We start from the raw sequence: 22,285 nt of genomic DNA, 5'->3' as shown, positions 1-22,285 counted from the left end.
GAGAAGCAGGCTCCACGCAGGGAGCCCAACATGGGACTTGATCCTGGGTCTCCAGGATCACACCCTGGGCTGAAGGCAGGGCTAAACCACTGAGCCACCTGAGCTGCCCCCTTGAGTTTTAATTTAATGAACATACTGTATTTGCTTCTATCTTTTTACACTATCATTTATATTTACTGAATATTTGTTATTTTTCTAAGGATATTTTAATTCTTTGTGAAAATATTAATATATGCAGATTGGAGGAAAAACAATCATTTTTCAGTAATCAATTGATAATAAATTTCTTCTCTAAATATAAAAAAAGTAAAAAACTGGGGACCAAGTTGCTTTGGATGAAGCCGATCTTCAGTCTAATTTGTGTCAGAGAACTTCTTATTATACAGTATCTTGAAAACATGTCTTAGGGCTTTTTGTGGTTTGTTTCAAGCAGGTATGGACATCAGGTAAGGAAAATCATTCCTGACAGATGGCACAAACAGGTGCATTGGGACTGTTCACGCTTACTGACTTAAGAGTCTCCAGGCTACAGTGAGAAGGGAATCAGGCAGAGCCAAAGGAGTCCATAAATTGAGATTATCAGCTGACAGTCCAGGGAAATCAGGATAATTAGAATTCACAGGACAAAGCACCAAAGAAGAAAGAAGTGCACACAGTAAGAACTCAGGATACTGGGAAAGGTCCCCTTCCAGTATGATTGTAACATACTTAAAAGGAAACTCCCAAGACAGGAGAAAGAATTATGTGAAAGAATTTGAGAGAACAGTACCAGATGATCCCAGAAGACTGAGAACAGCACTTGTTCCCAAGAGCTGAACCACAGAAAAACTCATAATTTGCAGGGCATGTATTGGGTAGAATACTCAGGAAGATGCTGCCTCATAATAGGTAATAATTAGCCCTAAACAGATCCACTCAACAAATCATAAAAGCAAGACCTGAAATGCTCAAACTGCTTTCAAGTACTTTAACTGCATCCCTGAATAAAGCTCAAGAATTTATAGGAATACAAAAATATCCAGAAGCTAAGATCATCAAATTCACAGTATCAGATATCCCAAGATTAGTGAGCAAAGAAGAAAACTCAAGATAAAGAATATTATCAATTGATTAAAACTGACCCAGACTGACAAAGAAGTTAGAACTACCACAGAAGTATATTGTTACTTTAATTGTATTTCATGTGTTCAAGAAGTTAAAAAGACATGTAGATGATATGATTTTATGCTCAAAGTGAAGTAGATAACTACATCTGATATGAAAAATTAACAAGATTAATGACAGATGACATGTAGCAGAATACTAGTGAACTTGAAGACAGCAACAGAAACTATCCAAGATAAAACAGAGAAAAAAAGAACCCCCCAAAATGGAAAAGAACGTCAATTATTTTCAAGCTACTACTAATACTACCATTATACTACTAATACTTTCCCAATATACCAATCTAATATTAATACTTCCCTCAAATACTAATAAACGAAATTCAAAAAAGAGGGGGAGAAAGAAGTGGGGAAAAAATGACCAAACTTAATGAAAATGTAAACCCAATGTAAGCAGTTCAGTGAACCCTCAAAAACAAGAAATACTAAGAAAACTACACCATGGCACAGCTGTTCAAAACCAGTGATGAAGAAAAAAATCTTAAAAGCAGCCAGAAAAACTTTTTAAAATGTTATGTGCAGAGTAAGAATGATAGCAGACTTACCAGAAATAATGCAAACAAGGAGCACCTAGCTGGCTCAGTCGGTGGAACATTTGACTCCCGATCTTGGGCTTGAGCCCCATGTTGTGTGTAGAGATTAGTTAAAAATAAAATCTTAAAAAAAAAAAAAAAAAAAAAAAAAGAAAAGAAAAGAAAAGAAAAAGAAAGAAAAGAAAAAAAAGAAAAAAGAAAGAGAATACAAGCAAAAAGACAGCAGAGTAAAATCTTTAAAGGACAAAGAAAAAAGCCATCAACCTAGAATTCTAAACAGAACCAAGTATCTTTCCAAAAGAAGGCAAAATAAAGACTTTACACAAAAGTGTAAAGAATTCATTACCTACAGACTATCATCACAAAAGAACGTTAAAGAAGTCCTTCAGGCAGAAACAAAATGACACTGAATGGATGGAAATAACTATCTCTGCAAAAAAAATGAGGAGCAATGAGAAACGATACTGCATAAGTAAATACATGCTTTATTATTATTTAGAAATCCTTAAAAGGGGCACCTGGGTGGCTCAGTCAGCTAGGTGTCTGCCTTTAACTCAGGCCATGATCCCACATCTGGCTCTCTGCTCAGCGAGGAGCCTGCTTCTCCCTCTCCCTCTGCCCGACACTCCCCCCTGCTTGTGCTCTCTCTCCTTGTCAAATAAATGAAATCTTAAAAAAAAAAAAATCCTTAAAAAATAACTGCTTAAACAAATTAATATTGTATGGGGCTTACAATGTATATAAGTAAACATATAACCATTAAAGGCTGAGGGGAGAAATGGAAGTACACTCTTATTGAATTGTTATACAATATGAGAAATGATGCAAGTGGTGTATCACCTAATAGTAGATTTTGGTAAGGTAAAGATATATATCATAAATTATAAAGCAATCAGTAAAATAATAAAATAAGAAATTAGGGCTAATAAACCAACAAAGGAGATTTTAAAAAAAAATCATAAATGTATTCAACTAATACAAAGAAAGCAAAAAAAAGAAAGGAGGGAACTAAAAACAGGCCAAATAGAAAACATACAGCAAGACAGATTAAAACGTATCCAAATCAATAATGACATTAAATGTACATCATCCACATATGAATGACTACTTATTAGTCTGAATCTAACAGAACAATTGCAAAGTAAGGAGACTGGGTCAGTAATCAAAAGCCTTCCAAAGAGAAGTGCTTAGGTGGTTCAGCTGGTTAAGCATCTGCCTTTGGCTCAGGTCATGATCTCAGGATCCTGGGATCCAGCCCTATGCTAGGCTCCCTGCTCAATGAGGAGTCTGCTTCTTCCTCCTTCCCCCTGCTTCTGCTCTATTTCTCTTTCTCAAATAAATAAAATCTTTAAAATGCCAACATTAAAAAAACAAACAAAAAGGCCTCTTAAGGAGAAAAGTCTAGGACCAGATGGCTTCACTGGTGAATTCTACCAACATTTAAAGAGGAATAATTACCAGCCCTTCTGACTCTTCCATATGACAAAAGAAGAAACATTTTATAAGGACAGCATTATCCTGACATGGTTCTACGCTATCCTATGGCCACGGGCCTCAACAAGGGGCACAAAGGGACTAAAAACGTGAGCAAGCTGAGGCACAGCCACCACTGCCACAGGCGCCTCACCCAGCACATCAAGTTCGTACGGGACATGATCTGCGAGGTGTGTGGCTCCGCCCGGGACCCATGAAGCTGCTCAAGGTGTCCAAGGATAAGCGTGCCCTCAAGTTCATTAAGAAGCAGGTGGGAACGCATATCCATGCCAAGAGGGAGAGAGGAGCTGAGCAACGTGCTGGAGGCCGTAAGGAAAGCGGCTGCCAAGAAGGACTGAACCCCTCCCTCTGTATGTAATAAATCTTTGAGGGTGTAGCAAAAATAACCAATTACATCAAATTAAAAGGTTGTTTTTATTTACTTGAGAGAAAGAGAGGGAGCGAGAAAGAGAACATAAGCAGGGGGTCAGGGCAGAGGGAGAAGCAGACTCCCCACTGAGCAGGGAGCCCTATGTGGGACTCAATCCCAGGACCCTGGGATCATGATCAGGCAGATGCTGAACCGACTAAGCCACCCAGGCATTTCTGCACAGCAAAGGAAAGCATAAATAAAATGAAAACGCAACCCTCAGAATGGAGAAAATATCTATAAATCACGTATCTAATAAGGGATTAATATCCAAAATATATAAAGAACTCATACAACTCAATAGCAAAACAATAATCCTATTTTAAAATAGAAGATTTGAATAGACATTTTTCCAAAGACATACAGATGGTCAACAGGCACTAGAAAAGGTGCTCAATATCACTAATCATCAGGGAAATGCAAATCAAAAACACAGTGAGATATATTTCACACCTATTATCAAAAAATATATATATATTGGCAAGGATGTGGAAAAAAGGGAACCGTTTTATACTGTTGGTGGGAATGTAAATTGGTACAGCCACTGTAGAAAACAGTTGGGAGGGCAGCCGGGTGGCTCAGTGGTTTAGTGCTGCTTTCAGTCCAGGGTATGATCCTGGAAACCCAGGATCAAGTCCCACGTCAGGCTCCCTGCATGGAGCCTGCTTCTCCCTCTGCCTGTGTGTCTGCCTCTCCCTCTCCTCCTCTCTCATGATAAATCTTAAAAAAAAAAAAAAAAAAAAAAAAGCAGTTGGGGGATTCTTCAAAAAATTAAAAACAGAACTGTATAATTTAGCAATCCCACTTCTGGGTATATATCTGAAGGAAATGAAATCACAAAGAGATATCTGCACCCCCTCATTCACAGCACTATTCATATCAGCCAAGATACGGAAACAAGTCATTCCAATGGATGAAGAAAATGTAATATGTGTTTGTATATACATGCACACACATATATACACACTACACTTATATATACAATGGAATATTATTCAGCCACAAAGAAGAAAATCCTGCCATTTGTTACAACATGATGTTAAGTGAAATAAGTCAGAAAGATGCATACTGTATGATTTCCTTTATACATGAAATTAAAAAAACAACTTTATAAAAACATTAAAGAATGGGAGTTGCCAGAGGCAAAAGATGAGGGAAATGGGTAAGGGTGGTCAAAAGGTATAAACTTCCATTTATAAGACAAATAAGTTCTGGGTATATAATAAGAGCATACTAACAAAACAAAACAAAAAGAATGTACATCATCCAAACATTTTAATTAAAAGTAGAGTTTACCAGGGATAAAGAGATTATTTCAAAATGGTGAAAGAATCAATTTAGGGGCGCCTGGGTGGCTCAGTCCATTAAGCATCTATGTGCCTTTGGCTCCGGTAATTATCTCTGGATCCTGGGATCGAGCCCCACTTCAGGCTCCCTGCTTAGCAGGGAGTCTGCTTTTACCTCCCCCTGGCTTGTGCATGCTCTCTCTTTCCCTTTCAAATAAATATCACCTTTAAAAAATCAATTTATCAAAGGGAAAGAATAATCCTAAATGTTATGGCACCTAATAACTTTAAAATACATGAAACAAAATCTGAAAGAAAAGTAACAAACCCACAAAGAAACTTCAGCACTCCCTTTCAATAATTAAAACAAGTAGACAGCAATTCATCAAGGATATAGAAGTCTTTAATGACACTATCAAACAACTTGTCCTAATTGACATTTTTAGAACATTCAACTCAACAACAGCAGAATATCTATTGTTTTCAAGTGCAAATGAACCTGTATCATGTTAGAACATATGTGGGACTATTAAATCAATTTTAAAGAAATCAAATCATAATACATGTTGCAATTAAGTTAAAAATCAATAACAAAGATATCTGAATAATCTCAAATATTTGAAGCTAAAGACTACTATTGTAAATAACCAATGGATCAAAGAAGAAACCAGAAGGCAAGACAGAATGTACTATGATCTAATTGAAAATGTAAATACAAAATACCACAATTTTGGGATGCTAGTCAGGAAAAACTTGTATCACTAAATGCCTACAGTGGAAAGAAAAAAGGTCTCAAACCAGTCATCTCAATTTACATTTTAAGAAACTAGAAAAAGAGCAAAGTAAACTAGAACTAAGAAAAGAAAGAAGATCAAAGCAGAGATAAAAACGGAAAAACATAGAAAATCAATAAAGCCATAAGCTTGTTCTTTTAGATTAATAAAAATGATAAGCCTTTAGTCAGTCTGATCAGGAAAAGACAAATTATCAATATCAACTTTAAAAGAGGGGCATCACCAGATTCTACAGATATCAAAAGAATAGAGTATTATGAACCACTTTATGCCTATAAATGACAACTCATATGAAATAAAACTTCCTTGAAAAAAACAAACTACCAACGCTCACTCAATAGATAACCAGAATAGATGTCTTTCTAATAGAGTAATTAAAAACAGTGCTTCAAAGAAAACTGCAGATCCAGATAGCTTCATTAGTGAATTCCGCCAAACACATTTAGGTAAAAAAATAATTCTACATGAATATTTCTCAGTTAATACTATAAGGCTAGCACTACCTGGTATCAAAAACCAAAAACATTACTAAAAAGAAAAGCACAGGCCAATACGCCTCATGAACATAAATACAGAAATTATAAGCAAAATTTTAGAGTATCAAACCCAACAATATATAAAAATGACAATTCATCATGACCAAGTGAAGTTTAATCATTTAATCCCAGGACTGCAGAGTTGACCTAACATTTGAAATGACTACAATTCATATTAGTAAATGAAAAAAAATCTATCTCAATATAAATAGAAAAAGCATTTAACAAATCCAACATCCATTCCTGATCCAAATTCTCAGCAAAAAATGAAACTTTCACCTCAACATGATAAAACGCATCATGTTGTATGATAAACTGATTGCTTTACCCTGAAGATCAGGAACAATACAAGGATGCCCACTCTCACCACTTCCCTTCTACATTGTGCTAGGGGTTCTAGTAAGTTCAGTAAGCCAAGAAAAAATTAAAAATAAAAACATCTATGTTGGAAAAGAAAATGGCTTTTTATTCAGACGAGACTGTCTACTAAAAAACCCAATGGAATCAACAAAAAATTAATGACTGAGTTTAGCAAGACTAAGTGAGTTTAGCAAGACTTCAGGATACAAGTTCAATACACAAAAATCAGGGGCACCTGGCTATCTCAGTAGGAAGCACAAGCAATTACTGATATTGGGGTCATGAGTTCAAGCCCCACATTAGATATAGAGATTACTAAAGAAGAAGAGAAGAAAAATTTTTTAAATTGTATTTCTGTACACTAGCAAAGAAATAAAGATACCGGGGATCCCTGGGTGGCTCAGTGGTTTAGAGCCTGCCTTCAGCCGAAGGCGTGATCCTGGAGTTCCGGGATGGAGTCCTGAGTCAGGCTCCCTACATGGAACCTCCTTCTCCCTCTGCCTGTGTCTCTTCCTCTCTCTCCCTCTTTCTGTGTAACTCATGAGTAAATAAAAATCTTAAAAATAAAAAAATTAAAAATAAATAAAAATAAAAATAAATAAAAATAAATAAATTTTAAAAAATTAAAAAAATAAAGATACCATTTACAACAGCATCAAAAGTTGAAATCATTTAAGGATAAGCAACAGAAGATATCTAAGACCTAATACAGTAAGAACTACAAAACACTGCCAGAGAAATTAAAGAAAGCCCTATATAAATGAACAAACATACATTGTTCATGAGTTAGAGAACTCAATATTGTTGTCTATTTTCCCCCAAATCAACCAATAGATTCACCATAATCCCAATTATGGTGAAATTTTTATTTTAAAGAAACTGACAAGCTAATCTTAAAACCCATATGGACATGTAAAGGGTCCAGATACAGTTCCCATCCCTCTACCTCCAAAAAAACCCTTGAAAAGTCAGAACAAAGTTAAAGGAAGAACGCTATCTGATTTCAAGATTATGTTACAGTAAAAAAAAACAAAAACAAAACAAAACGTGTGTGTGTGTACACATAGAGAGAGAAGGAGAAAGGAAAGAGAAAAGAGGGAGAGGGAGGGGTCCGGGCTCTAACACAAACATCACTGGAACAAAATAGAGTCCAGAAATAGGCCCTCACATATATAGACAAATGAGATTTGGAAAAAAAAAAAAAGTGCAAAGGCAATTCAGTGTAGAAAGGGCTTTTTCAACAAATGGTGCTCAGCAACTGGGTATCCATTTGCCCACACACCCCCCGCCAAAAAAAAAAAAAAAAGCCAGTTCGTATCTTAAACCATATTTACAAAGTTAACTCAAAGTGGATTACAATAGATCCTAAAATACAAAATTTCCTGAAGAATAGCAGAAACTCTTTGTGACTTTGGCTTAGGCCAAGATTTAGATCTAACATCAAAAGCATAAACCAGGGCAGCCCAGGTGGCTCAGTGGTTTAGCGCCTCCTTCAGCCCAGGGTGTGACCCTGGAGACCCTGGATTGAGTCCCACATCAAGCTCCCTGTGGGGAGTCTGCTTCTCCCTCTGCCTGTGTCTCTGCATCTCTTTCTCCCAGTATCTCCCATGAATAAATAAAATCTTAAAAAAAAAGCATAAACCATAAGAGATAAAACTGATACATGGACTTAATCAAAATTAAGGATTCCTACTCCTTCAAAGAAAATGTTAGGAAGGGATCCCTGGGTGGCGCAGCGGTTTGGCGCCTGCCTTTGGCCCAGGGCGCGATCCTGGAGACCCAGGATCGAATCCCACGTCGGGCTCCCGGTGCATGGAGCCTGCTTCTCCCTCTGCCTGTGTCTCTGCCTCTCTCTCTCTCTCTGTGATTATCATAAATAAATAAAAATTAAAAAAAAAATGTTAGGAAAATTAAAAGACAATCCAAAGATTGGGGGAAAAAAATCTCTGCAAAATATGTATCTGATAAAATACTTATATTCAAAAACATAAATTTTTAAAAACTAAATGAAAGCAAATGACTCAATTTAAAAATAAGTAAAGCAATGAAAAATAAAAATAAGTAAAGGGCAGCCCGAGTGGCTCAGCAGTTTAGCGCCACCTTCAGCCCAGGGCCTAATCCTGGAGACCCGGGATGGAGTTCCACATCAGGCTCCCTGCATGGAGCCTGCTTCTCCCTCTGCCTGTGTCTCTGCCTCTCTCTCTCTCTCTCTCTCTCTCGAATAAATAAATAAAATCTTAAAAAAAAAATAAGTAGAAAATTTGAACTGACATTTCAAAGAAGTTATACAATGGAAAATAAGCATATGAAAAGAAGCTCAACATTATTAGATATCAGAGAAACAATTATAACCATTACATACTTATAGTGGTCAAAATTCAGAAGACTGGCCATACCAAATGGTGTTCATACACGTGTGAAGAAAATGGAACTCTCATACCCTGCTAGTAATAATGTAAAATTGTGAAAAACAGTATGGCACTTTCTTATAAATTCAAACACACAAGTGCTATATGATCCAGCCATTCCACTCCCAGGTATTTATCCAAGAGAGAAGAAAGCATGTGTCTATACACAAGTATACCTCACAGCATCTTTATGCATACTGGCCCAAATCCATATGTCCATCAACAGGTGAATAGATTATCAAATTGTAGCATATCCAAACAATGGACTACTACTAAACAACAAAAGCAATATACTCCTGACACACCACACACAATATAGATGATTTTTTTTAAAGATTTTATTTATTTATTCATGAGAGACAGAGAAAGAGGCAGAGACATAGGCAGAGGGAGGGGAGGCACCTCAACCGGGAACCCTTTGAGGGACTAGATCCCGGAACCCTGGGATCACACCCTGAGCCAAAGACAGACGATCAACCCCTGAGCCACCCAGGCATCCCTCCAGATGAATTTCAAATAAAGCTTAATAAAAGAAACCAAACAAAACAGCAAATACTGTGGAATTACGTATACACACACACACAGTTTCACCCAGCAGAATGGGACGGAATGGGTTGCATGCAGGGATAGGAAAAAGGGATTATTACAAAGGGGCAAAAGGAAACTTTGGGAGACTATAGATATACTTGCTACCTGGAATGTCTGGATATGTTCCTAATCTTAACTGTCATGATGGCTTCACAAGGTGTGTGTATATATATATATATGTATATATTTATATACACACACCTTGGGATCCCTGGGTGGCGCAGCGGTTTGGCGCCTGCCTTTGGCCCAGGGCGCGATCCTGGAGACCCGGGATCAAATCCCACGTCGGGCTCCCGATGCATGGAGCCTGCTTTCCCTCTGCCTGTGTCTCTGCCTCTCTGCCTCTCTCTCTCTGTGACTATCATAAATTTAAAAAAATTAAAAAAAATAAAAAAAAATATACACACACCTTGTGAAGGTATATATATACACACACACACACACACACACTTTGTGAAGGTATATACCTTGTGAAGGTATATATATATATACACACACACACACACTTTGTGAAGGTATATATACACACACACACACCCCTTGTGAAGGTGTGTATATATATATATGTATATCTTGTGAAGGTATATATACATATGTGTGTGTGTGTCAAAATTATTCAATTGCATGCTTTCAGTATGTGCAATTTATTGTATACCAATTACACATTGATACACCTATTAGAATGATCCAACAATAATCAATGTATTTATTAGATGAATAAGCACTCATTTTTCTATGTTTATTTTTTTTTCTTTCTATGTTTAAATCAGAAGACTAAAATGTTACCTTACCACAGAAGGAAATTAACATTTAGTGGATATCCACTATATGCAGGCATTATGTTAGCTACTTTACACAGGCTAACCTAATAAGTATCATTATCTTAAGGCTTTTAATTGAAAAAAGGGGTTATGGAGGGGGGAGAGGATAACAAAACTTTTGAAACTAGACAAGGCTTTATTTTATCTTTTAAAAACTCTAACTTCCAGTTCCTACAAATAAAATATATAGCAGTATCAATAAACACAGCAGATTTAAATCTAAGTCCTTCAGAGTCAAGTTCTATAAATTCAGCTGGAACATCTCACGTGTCCCATGGGAACACATGCCAGGAAAAAGATTTAGACTGGATGATTAAATTGTGTTTTCATATATTTGGATGCACTGAATTCTCTATAAATCCCCTAAATTAACGGCAATTTGTGTTAAGGGTTAAAAATATATGGGACCAATAAAAAAAAAATCCTGTATAACTAGCAATGCCCACTTTGCAAACTAGTTTACTCATAGTGTTTTTATGTAAAACTTGCACCTACTTCCTTAAAGGATTTGAAATGGCTCTTTCATCCTCAAAATATGGTACCTGATTGGTGGACCTCTAAGAGGCCTTATAGCTTTGGTCACTCTAATTTCTCCCACTCCTTTTCTTAGGAATTACATTAACCATATGTCAAACAAAATAACTGTAACCACCTAAAGATACAGAAAATTTTCTTCAATTAATATAGCAGAAACAAGTACAACATTTGTTTTGGGGTTTTGTTTCAAGTTTTAATTTAAATTCTAGTTAGTTAACACATACTATTAGTTTCTTGAGTAGAATTTAGTGATTTATCATTTATGTATAACACCCAGTGCTCAGCACAAATGCCCTCCTAATATCCATCACTTATTTAGCCCATTCCCCCAGCCACCTCCCCTCCCCACTCAGTTTGTTCTCCATTGTTAAGAGTCTCTTTTATGATTTGCCTCCCTTTCTTTTCTTTTCATTGTGCATCTGTTTTGTGCCTTAAATTCCACATGAGTGAAACCATATGGTATTGGTCTTTCTCTGATGGACTTATTTTGCTTGGAATACACACTAGCTCCATTCACGTTGCTGCAAGTGGCAAGACTTCATTCTTTTTATGGCTAATAGTCCACTGTGTATTATCTGTTTATCAGTCGATGAACTTTGGGGTCTTTCCATAACAAGAACATTTGGAGATCCATCTTTCATTCCATATTTTGACAAGGTTTCTAACTCTCAACACTACAGACATTCAGAGCTAGAATATTGTTGTGATGTATTATTCTGTGCAATGTAAGATACTTAGCAGCATTTCTGCAACCTACTAAATGCCAGTAGCCTCTCCCCTTATTTGTGACAACCAAAAGTGTCTCCAGACACTGCCAATTTGCCAGAGGGGCAAAATTGTCCCTAGCTGAGAACTACTGGTCTAAAACTACTAAAGTGTAAAGAGACCAACCAAAAAAACACTCGTTTCTTTTTTGGAGAGAGAGAGAAAGAGCGGGCATGTGCGAGCCAGCAGAGAGCGGCACAGGGACAATTCCAAGCAGGCTCCATACTCAGTGGAGCTCAACATGAGGCTTAATCCCATGACCATAAATTCATGACCTGAGCTATTATTAACAGTCAGATGCCTAACTGACTGAGTCACGCAAGCACCCCCCAAAAAACACTAACTATAAAGAACACACACGTTTACTGGGGAGGTGGGGGGAACAGGTGAAGAGAATTAAGAATACATTTACCTTGATGAGCACTGAGTAATATATGGAACTGGTGAATATATTGTACACCTGAAACTAGTATAACACTGTTAACTACAATGGAATTAAAATAAAATTGGGGCACCTAGGTGGCTCATTGGTTGAGTGTCTGCCTTTGGCTCAGGTCCTGATCCTCAGGTCCTAACATCCTGGCCTGCACTGAGCTCCCCACAGAGAGCCTCCTTCTCCCTGTACCTGTGTCTCTGCCTCTCGGTCTCTCATGCATAAATAAAATCTTTAATAAATTAAATTTTAAAAATAAATACTTAGCACGAAAGTGCTATAATCTCTCTGTATGGATCTCCTCCACTGACAGAGCAGGGAGTATGTAAGTACAATATTCTGTATTTGAAGCTTAAGGATATTTTAAGTGTTTGTACACAGTATATGTTCCATTTTTCAGAAGCCCATAAATTAATAAAAACAAAAGGGGTTTTTAAAAATTATTTTATTTTCAAAACAAGGAAGTTAGAACCTACAAAATATCTAACATGTGTCGCTCTTATTTTAGACCATGTCACCCAGATGGAAAAAACTTTTATGCCCAAGAAGTACGTATTAACCACCCCCTGACCACTGTATAACTAAACAATATGGGAGTTAATATAGGAAATGTCAATACTCTATAGGAACTCAACTTATAGCTCTGCCTTTACTAAACCTACAGTTTGTCCCAAGTAGGTGTTAAATCCATTAAGCCTCCAATTTTAAACTGCCATTATCTGTGAACATCTACATTCACACACTTTCTCTGTTGCACCCTATCTATCAACCAAACCTTTTCTTCAATGACTTAACTCTCAAGTAGAATGAAAATAATAAGATCACAATCTCAACTATACTTTAGATTTCTACTTTCTTGAAAACAGGATCTCTTTTTATATCACTAAAGCGGATTTAATTGCTTTCTTATTCCACAGGAATAAACACGACTTACTTGTGATAAAGATTTGCTGTCATAAATGTGGGAAGAGTAAAAAACAAACTGAAGACATGAAATCTGGGCTCCAGTTCTGGCTCTGAGTAGCTGGATGAGCCCCCAACATTCCCAAACTTCAGCTTTCTCATTTGTAAAATATGGAGTATAATAATATCTACTTCTACAGTTATTGTGAAGATTAATCATAATTCATGTGAAATCATTTTGTAAGCCGTACAAAATGTTGGTCTTATAGGTAGTATGAATAAAACAACAGAGAAACCCGCATATCAAATACAGGACTTACTTATATCACTAGTTAAATGTCACTTTTCAGAAAAACACTCATTAGAGAGTTTAAGATAATAAACTCTGAACTAGGATTCAGGCATCTATCTGGGTTCTAAACTTAGTTCTGCCAGTAACTCTGTATCAATACAGCAAAGTAACTTTCCTTTTCACCTCAAATTCCATCTAAAAAGATCGAAGTATTGGACCGGATGTCCCATAAATATTATATATTATTACAGCCCTGGTCAGCCTATGAAATGATTAGTATACAAAAGTTTCGTTTAACACTTATTACCACAACTCGGTACTGTTTGGCCGGCCAGCCAAAGAGAGATAGACGGCAACAGAGGGTAAGAAAAATTTAACTGAATAAAAATAGAACTGCATACAATTCTCGAAAAGCAAAGGAAACTATGAACTACTTTGTTTTCTGTAATAATAATCTTCCTTCTGACAGTAATGATGAACAAGGTACTTTAACAAAAGGGCGGGGTTCTTGCCCGAAGATTTTTGGAAACCAGCCACTTCCCCAAGAGGTGTAACTGCTTCCTCGCCCTCAGTAGCCAAGAAACTTTAAAGATTAAGGTTTATATTGTTTGGCTTGGAGGGTATGTCCCCCCCCCACCCCACCACCACCACCACCACTTGGACGGGGACGGCGGTAGTCACCTGACAAACATATTCTATAAACACCATTATCGACAACACCAAGCCTCCGGAAAGTCTAAAAAAAAATCTAAGTTTTTAGAGTAATGCTAGTATGTTAAAATGAGCTCGGACTCAACTCAAAATTAGATAACCCCGTGCTGGTGGTGATTCGGCTCTGCCAACCGCCAAGTTTTCCCTTCCCCAAATTATCCGCCCTCCCGCGTCTCTGCGGAGGCGACGCCTCGCCCTCTATTCCCGCACAGCGCCAGGGCGGGCGCGGAGTCCCCAGGGGCTCCCAGAGGAGGGAAGGCCTCTGGGCGCCACCACCCCTCGCTCCTCACCGATGACGATGCGCAGGTGCTTGAGACGGGTCAGCGCGTCCTTCTTGGTGTCCAGCACCTTCTGGGTAGACTTCTTCACGTCCCCGTGCGGCTTCTTGGAGAACATCCTGCCGCTGCCGCCGCCAACGGCCGACTCCGGCCCCCGCCCGGTCCGGCCCCGGCGGCGAAAAGTGGAGCGAGTGGGCGGGGAGGATTCTAGCGTCAGCAGCTCATTCACTCTCCAAGCCTGCGGGCCCCAGCGCAGCCGATTCCTCCCACATCCAGGCCAGGGCCGCCGCCTCCACCCGCCTCGCGCCGCGGCTGCAAGGCACCTTCGGTTCCGGCTCCAATATGGCGGATCCCCTCTCCCAGTCCCGCACCGAGCGAGGGAGACCCGGCAGGTCGGCCGCCGCCGTCTCCGCTGCCTGCTGAAGCCGCCGCTCGCAGCCACAGGCCGGGGCCCGGGACCCGGAGCCGCGGAGGTGGGGCTCTCGGCCGCAGCAGCACAACTCCTCTCCCTGAGGCCCCCTTAAGGTTAAAGCTTCTTTAGCAGCTTAGACACTGCCTACGCCGAAACGGAGACGTGTGCGGTGATGAGGTTTCACGACTCTGCCGTCGGTGGCGAATGGTCCCCGTGGCAACCGCCTTCTGACGCCAAGGCTTCTGACGTCATGCCAGCGTGAGATCATCCGCGGCATTACCCGTACCTTTCGTTTCCTGTGTGAGCTGCTAAAGGAGGAGCCGGAGGAAATCGGGGAAGGGAATTACCGCGCGCCATCGTAAGCGTTGTAAGGGACTCCTAGCCAAACTCCCAGAATGGTGTCGTATACGTTTTGTTTAAAAAAGGTCCTTCACCTCCACTGTTTACTATGTCATAGTAACTTAAAAAATAGTTCCAAAACATCAAAACAGACGTGCAATATATTTTAGATGCCAATTCCTTGAAGGCGTTGGATGTAACACCCCTTCATTTCCTAAGTTGAATTTTGTTTAAAGGATTTCTTTGGGTTTCGCAAAGTGATGATGGACGATTTATTGTAGAGATTTGTAGGATTGTAGTGCATCCTCTGGGTTAAAGTTATCTCGCAAACGAAAAAAAATAAAAGTATCTTGCACAAATAAATGAAGCCCAAAAGCCTGCAGTAACACAGTGCAAAATTACAAGAGACAAATCTGGAGGACTTTTAGGGTGAATTTTCTTAATATGTGGAGTTCACAAATCCAGGAGAAAATTGCTAAGGAGGACATAGAAACATTCATAGAACATATCACAGAAATGTATAATAACTAAAACGTGAAAATGTCGGCACCTGGGTGGCTCAGGCAGGTGAAGAGGTTAACTCTTGATTTCCACTCAGGTCATGATCTCATGGTCCCACTTTGGGCGCCCCAGTCAGCAAGGAGATGGCTTGGGTATTCTCTCCCTCTGCCACTTGCCCCATTCGTTCTCTCTCCCTCACTCTCTCTCCAAGTAAGTCTTTTTAAAAAACGTGAAAATGTTCACGAATTAGTAATTTTTAAAAATCAGATTAAAACATTTGTAAGCAATTTTTAAACAGCTTTATGGGACAGTTGATATACGACTAACTGCACCTTTTCAATGTGTAGAATTTGGTAAGTTCCATATTTGCATACACCCATGAAAACATCACCACAATCAAAATAGTGAACATATCTATCATCCCCAAAACTTTCCTCTTGCCCCTTGATGATTCCTTCCTTTCTAGCTGATCTCTGGTTCCCAGGTGACACTGATCTATTGTCACTGGGAGTTACCATCTTCTAGAGTTCCATATAGATGTAAACATTCAGAATACTTTTTTTTTGGGGGGGGGGTCTGGCTTCTTTCACCCAATAAAGTTTACTTTTTAACAATGAAATGTCTTATCAGTCAAGTTAGTGAAATTTGCTTTTAGATTTGACATCTTACTCCTGGTGAGTGTGACAGAGATGCTCCTATTGCTTGCTGGGAAGAAGCATTACTTTCTATAAGCTTACTGGAAATTAAAATTTGGCATTATGTATCAAGACACTTAAAAACATTTATATACTTTGCTTCATTAGTTCCACTTTTAGAATTCTATTCTAAAAAAAATCACAGGGCAGTTCAGGTGGCTCAGCGGTTTAGCGCTGCCTTCAGCTCAGGGTGTGATCCTGGAGACCCGGGATCGAGTCCCACGTCGGGCTCCCTGCATGGAGCCTGCTTCTCCCTCTGCCTGTGTCTCTGCCTCTCTCTCTCTCTCTCTCTCTCTCTCTCTCTCTCTCTCTCTGTGTGTGTGTCTCTCATGAATAAATAAATAAAATCTTTAAAAAAAAATAAAATCACAAATGGGTAAAATGGAAAAAAATATTAACACATGATTTACAACATTGAAAGATGGGAAGTTATATGAATGTCCATCAGAAAGATGAAAATTACTAATATGAAGTTTTTTTAATGACATGGAAAATATTCAAGACAATATTAAGTGAAAAAACAGATACAAAACTGAAAATATGTATGTTATCAAAACTCTGAAAAAATTGTGAATAAAACGTAATTAGAAAAATATGAAAAAATAATCCAAAATTGTGATAATATCTGCGAATCATTACATTACATTCATTACAGTTGATTTTAGTTTGTGTCCTTGTATTTTGCTTATATCTTCTTAAAAGCATATATTGATTTTGCAATTAAAAAATAAAAGTAGCTTTAAGGAAAATTAAGAAAATCTAATGTACCAATTATAAACTAACAAGACAAGGGATCCCTGGGTGGCGCAGCGGTTTGGTGCCTGCCTTTGGCCCAGGGCGCGATCCTGGAGACCCGGGATCGAATCCCACGTCGGGCTCCTGATGCATGGAGCCTGCTTCTCCCTCTGCCTGTGTCTCTGCCTCTCTCTCTCTCTGTATGACTATCGTAAATAAATTTAAAAAAAATTATAAACTAACAAGACAAATTAAGATGTATATGTAGGAATAAAAACTCCTTGAAAAGGGGGCTTTTTTCAGAAAGTTATCTTTATGTCCTACAATGGCACAGAATAAATATTTGTTGGTTTTTAAATTTTTATGTTTATATTATAAAATGTTTTCTTTTGATAGTTTGTTATCTGATCCCATGATTCTATTACTTATTTGGTTATTATAGTTATCTCTGTCCTTGCCTATAACCATATCTTTTCTGAGATATTAATCTCAAATTCAAACATACTCAAAACTATTCAAATTCAGTACATACAAAACTGAAACTTGTCAGCTTTGTCCTCCTTTCTCCCAAAACTGATCTTCCTGCTTCATCGATATCTTTATTGATATCTTTATTGATAATACCACTATCAACCCCGTTTTTCAATCCAAAAACTCATATCACCTTAAATCTTCTTCTCTTTTGCCTCTCTTGTCCAGTTACTAAGATCTGATGATTCTACTTCCTAGATATTTCTTGATTTGGTCCTGTTCTTTCCATTATCACAACCTTTGTTCAGGCTTAAGTTTTCACTATTTCTAGCTATGGGTGCTAGAAATGGCAGTGGTTTCCTCCCCACCTCCGTATCTTAGTAGGATTTGAGCATCCACTCAGTTTTAAGTAAATTTTAACAGTTAAACACACACACATACACACTCGGAAGTCTTATCTCATTGCCAATTTTTTTTTAAATATCTGTCTTAATATCAGGAAATGTATTGTACTTCAGGTCAAAGAATAAAATTCACAGAGGGACTTAACTTCAAAAAACCTGGAAACATGTCCAGATTTTATAACTTGAAGACTAGTCTCTTGCTCTTTTCAAACTTACTAAAGTTTAGAAAAATCATTTTTTAAAAAAGCAATTAGCTACCCTGATTATAGTGGATGAGGGTTGGTTTGCCTGCCTACTTTTGATAATCATACCCAGGTTTTCCTTTGGAAAGCCACCCCTCTCTTGGTCTCTTTGGATCTCGTGCCCCATAGCCCCATTTAGACTTCAGTACTCAAGCACACTAGGCAAAGCAAGTGTGTTAGGAACCAGCACAAGACTAAGTCAGTCCAATAAACTCACTCCTACAACTATTGAGAAAGAGAAACTCTCTCTTTTCAGGATGAAGGCCTGGAACTGCTAGGAACCAACATGTGAAAAGAATCTGCTGAGGATATCACCAATACTCCAAGAACAGAGGAAGGAGATAATCAGAAGAGACTGGGTTTTGGCATTGGATAAAAATCGTTTGGGCATTTGGATTAAATTTGCCTGAAATGCCGTGGTCTTTTCTATTTCACAGGCCAGTAGTTTGTGTTAGGTTTCAGTTACCTACAACAAGAAAAGTTTTGATTTATATATTTTATTTTTTTAAATTTTATTTCTTTGTGAGAGACACACACAGAGAGAGGCAGAGACATAGGCAGAGGGAGAAGCAGGCTCCATGCAGGGAGCTTGATATGGGACTTGATCCCTGGACTCCAGGATCATTCCCAGAGCTTAGGGCAGATGCTCAACCGCTGAGCCATCCAGTGGTCCCTGATTTATATATTTTAAAGATATTTGGTAGTCTGAATAGGGGTTAGAAATTTTTAAAGGAAAAAAAAAAAAAGAACTGCTTATAAACAACTTTGCAGCCCTCTTCTGAAACCTTCCCATGGCACTTACTTTTTTCTCTCTCAAGATACCATACCCCATGCTGTAATCATTCTATGCTTCTTCACCCCTATATTTGACTGTAATCTCTTCTTAAGATAGGTTTTGAGAAGACCTTGGATTGTGATCCATAATCCAAGGCTCCAGGAGTTTTCTCCCCTACCTGCTTCCCTCTCTGTCTTCCTGCCTCTCTCTCTCTCTCTCTCTCTCTCTCTCTCTCTCTCTCTCTGTCTGCCTTCTCCAATGGTACCTTGCATGTGGCAGGCACTCAATACATATTTATGGCAAGAATGAATCGATGCTGGGCACTCAGTAAGCATTTACTGAATTTATGCAAATAATAGAGTTGCTGTTTCTGCTGTCAATTCAGGAACAGTAACCTGTTTTGGATTTGGGGGTGGTCACCAGAGGAGCAAAGAAGACAGTAGGAGGACAAAGAAAGGAGAAACAATGCTTAACAGGGGCAGGCCAGAATGTAAGCAAAACTTTGCAGGTTTTGATTCATAGGAAATTAGTTCTATGGGTTTGTTGTTGTTGTTTTATAGTTTAAGGTGGAATTTTTAAAATCTTTTATATTGATCTATTTCTCTTTAAAAAAAGATTTTATTTATTTGAGAGAGAGAGAGAAAGAGGGAGAACAAGTGGGGGGAGGGGCAGAGGGAGAAGTAGACTCCCTGCTGAGCAAGGGGTGGAGGAATCGTGACTTGAGCCAAAGGCAGCCACTTAACTGCTTAACCGACTGAGCCACCCAGGTATCCTATGTTGATCTATTTCAACTATGGATGTAAAATTGCTATTAGGGTCTTAAAATATCAGAATATTGTATATGGTTAGAGATAAGAACAAAGATGCAAAGAATAAGAGAAAAGGAAAAGTAGGCTTTATTAAACATTTCCATGATTTATCCATGAAAATGAGCACAAATTGTGGTCACCAGAGACTCAGGCAGAAATATAAACTTGGAATTTACAATTGAACAATGAACAATTGTACAATGAACAATTTATTCTGTCCTTAATCTATTACTAAGAATATTTTCATGTGCTACTTATGTGTTGTCTTTTATATATTTTTTCCTATTTGCTATCTCATATTCCAATTTTTGGCTGCAAACAACTCGACATTAAAAAGACTTTTAAACAAAGCTATTTATGTTTTCTACAAAATTAATCCCAGGTTCCTTTTCTATTACTTGTGTTCTTTTTTTCTTTTTAAACCTCTTTCCCTTATTTGCACCCCATATAAACATGGATATGTTATGCATGTTTTTCCTCTGCAAAAAAAAATCAGAATGTCCTATTACATTGGGACCCCTGGGTGACTTAGTGGTTGAGCGTCTGTTTGCCTTTGGCTCAGGTTGGGATCCTGGGATCCTGGGATCGAGTCCCACATCAGACTCCCTGGACCCTGATCTCCCTCTACCTATGTCTCTGCCTCCCTCTCTGTGTTTCTCATGAATAAATAAATAAAATCCTAAGAAAAAAATTATGGGGGCACCTGGGTGGCTCAGTGGTTGAGTGTCTGCCTCTGGCGCAGGTCATGATCCCAGGGTCCTGAGATGGAGTCCTGCATCAGGCTCCTGGGGGAGCCTGCTTCTCCCTCTGCCCATGTCTTTGCCTCTCTTTCTGTGTCTCTCATGAATAAATAAAAAAAAAAACTTTCTTAAAAATAAATTTTTATAGTAATCAGATATTTCATCGTACTTTGGACAGCCTATTGCTATGGGTGAGAATGTAGGAGCAAAACAGTTCTACAGGTAGTCTCACTTTTCATGAAATTATTTTATAGAGGAAAGTTTTCAAGAACAGTTTTAATTTATATCACCCAGAGTTTTACTGATTTTTTTAAGCAAATGCAGATTCTTTGAGTGACCCATAAATGTAATAGGACTTCTTTTTTTCTTTTTAAATTCTGCAAAGAAGAGAGCTATAAGAAATTTTGCCAAAATTATGTTTATAAAAAACAATACCTTGAGGGTGCATGGATGGCTCAGTCAGTTGGGCCTCTGCCTTCCGCTCAGGTCATAATCTCAGGGTTCTGAGATAGAGCCCCACAAAGAGCTCCCTGCTCATCGGGGAGTCTGCTTCTCCCTCTCCGTTTATCCCTCCATCCTGCTTGTGCTCTCTCGCTCTCTCTCAAATAAATAAATAAATAAAATTTTTTTTAACAGAAGTAGTACTTTATTCAGTAGGAGCTTGTTTCAATGGCAATCTTACCATTTGTTAAAAGTTTACAAAAATATATTCAGTTCCTACATGCAAGGCTTGTATGTTAGTATCATCAAAGTGGCAGATCTTGCTTGTTTTAAGGAAGCATTATGATAGAATGGGAAATCAGTGAATTATTTAAGCGGTATAGGTTCCAGTTCTAGCTGCTCTCAGCATCAGTTTTCTCATTAGTAAAACCAAGATAAGAGTTTTGTACGTTCAGGGTTTTGTTAAATTCAGGAAATAAGGACAGTGTTTGCAATCATTTGAAATTAGATAACGCTGAATTAGACATTCCACTTCAGGATTTACTTACTCTAGGGCCCTTGGCATATAATTTAATCTCTCTGGGCCTCATTTTCCTTATATGTAAACTACATCCATAATTGTGATAATTAGGTGAGAAATGGTATTGAAAATTACTTCTAAAATGGCTGACATACTGTATAAAATTTCTTTTCTTTCCTTCATACCTTTGTAATAGAGCAGTTTGTGTAATTGTTTAAAGATTTGCTCTCCCCCTAGACTACAAACTCCCTCAGAAGAGAGACCATATAGATTGTTTATTACTTTTTTAAAGGATTTTATCTATTTATTTGTGAGAAACATGGAGAGAGGTAGAGACATAGGCAGAGGAGAAGCAGGCCCCCATGCGGGGAGCCCGATGTGGGACTCCATCCCAGGACTCTGGGATCACAACCTGAGCCAAAGGCAGACACTCAACCACTGAACCACCCAGGTGTCCCTAGTTTGTGTTTAAAGCTATATCCCAATCTTCTTGCAAAGTGCCCTTTATAAAACTGCTCAATAAATATTTGTTGAATGGAAGAATGAATGTTATGTTCCCATTTCTTTATCTTATACAGGCACTCAGTAAAAGTTTGGCAAATGAAATAATTTCAGAAAATAAAAAATGTAACATCAGTAGTAATCATTATATGTCTGGCATACCACAAAAAGGAAACCCATTGTAAAACACATTGGCATAAGTGTAATTTCAACATAGCATGCCCAGTCCACCACCACCTGATTTTCTTTTCCCAATGATGTAAATACTAAAATCCTCTGAAAGTATAAGCTCTTGGGATGCCTGGGTGGCTCAGCAGTTGAGCATCTGTCTTTGATACAGGGCGTGATCCTGAGGTCTGGGATCTAGTCCCACATCGGGCTCCCTGCAG

General features: G+C 38.3%; 1 protein-coding gene and 1 pseudogene across 7 annotated transcripts in view; one reads left to right on the top strand and one right to left on the bottom strand.

The window, feature by feature from the left end:
- Positions 1-15,239, bottom strand: part of RALGAPA1 (Ral GTPase activating protein catalytic subunit alpha 1) — a 249,558-nt gene extending 234,319 nt beyond the window's left edge. The window contains exon 1 of one of the 7 annotated variants that reach the window (XM_055309354.1): positions 14,324-15,239. In XM_055309354.1, coding sequence (XP_055165329.1) covers positions 14,324-14,429 — 106 coding nt within the window. In that variant the 5' untranslated portion in view covers positions 14,430-15,239. The remainder of the gene's footprint in view (positions 1-14,323) is intronic. The other 6 variants (XM_055309357.1, XM_055309353.1, XM_055309356.1 and 3 more) reach the window with 6 other exon arrangements.
- Positions 3,220-3,528, top strand: LOC129499560 (60S ribosomal protein L36-like; annotated as a pseudogene).
- Positions 15,240-22,285: the final 7,046 nt, after the last annotated feature.

Source organism: Nyctereutes procyonoides, unplaced genomic scaffold, assembly GCF_905146905.1.
Source record: "Nyctereutes procyonoides isolate TBG_1078 unplaced genomic scaffold, NYPRO_anot_genome, whole genome shotgun sequence".
In the NCBI taxonomy this organism is placed as follows: domain Eukaryota; kingdom Metazoa; phylum Chordata; class Mammalia; order Carnivora; family Canidae; genus Nyctereutes; species Nyctereutes procyonoides.
This window is presented reverse-complemented; position numbering and strand designations above follow the sequence as displayed.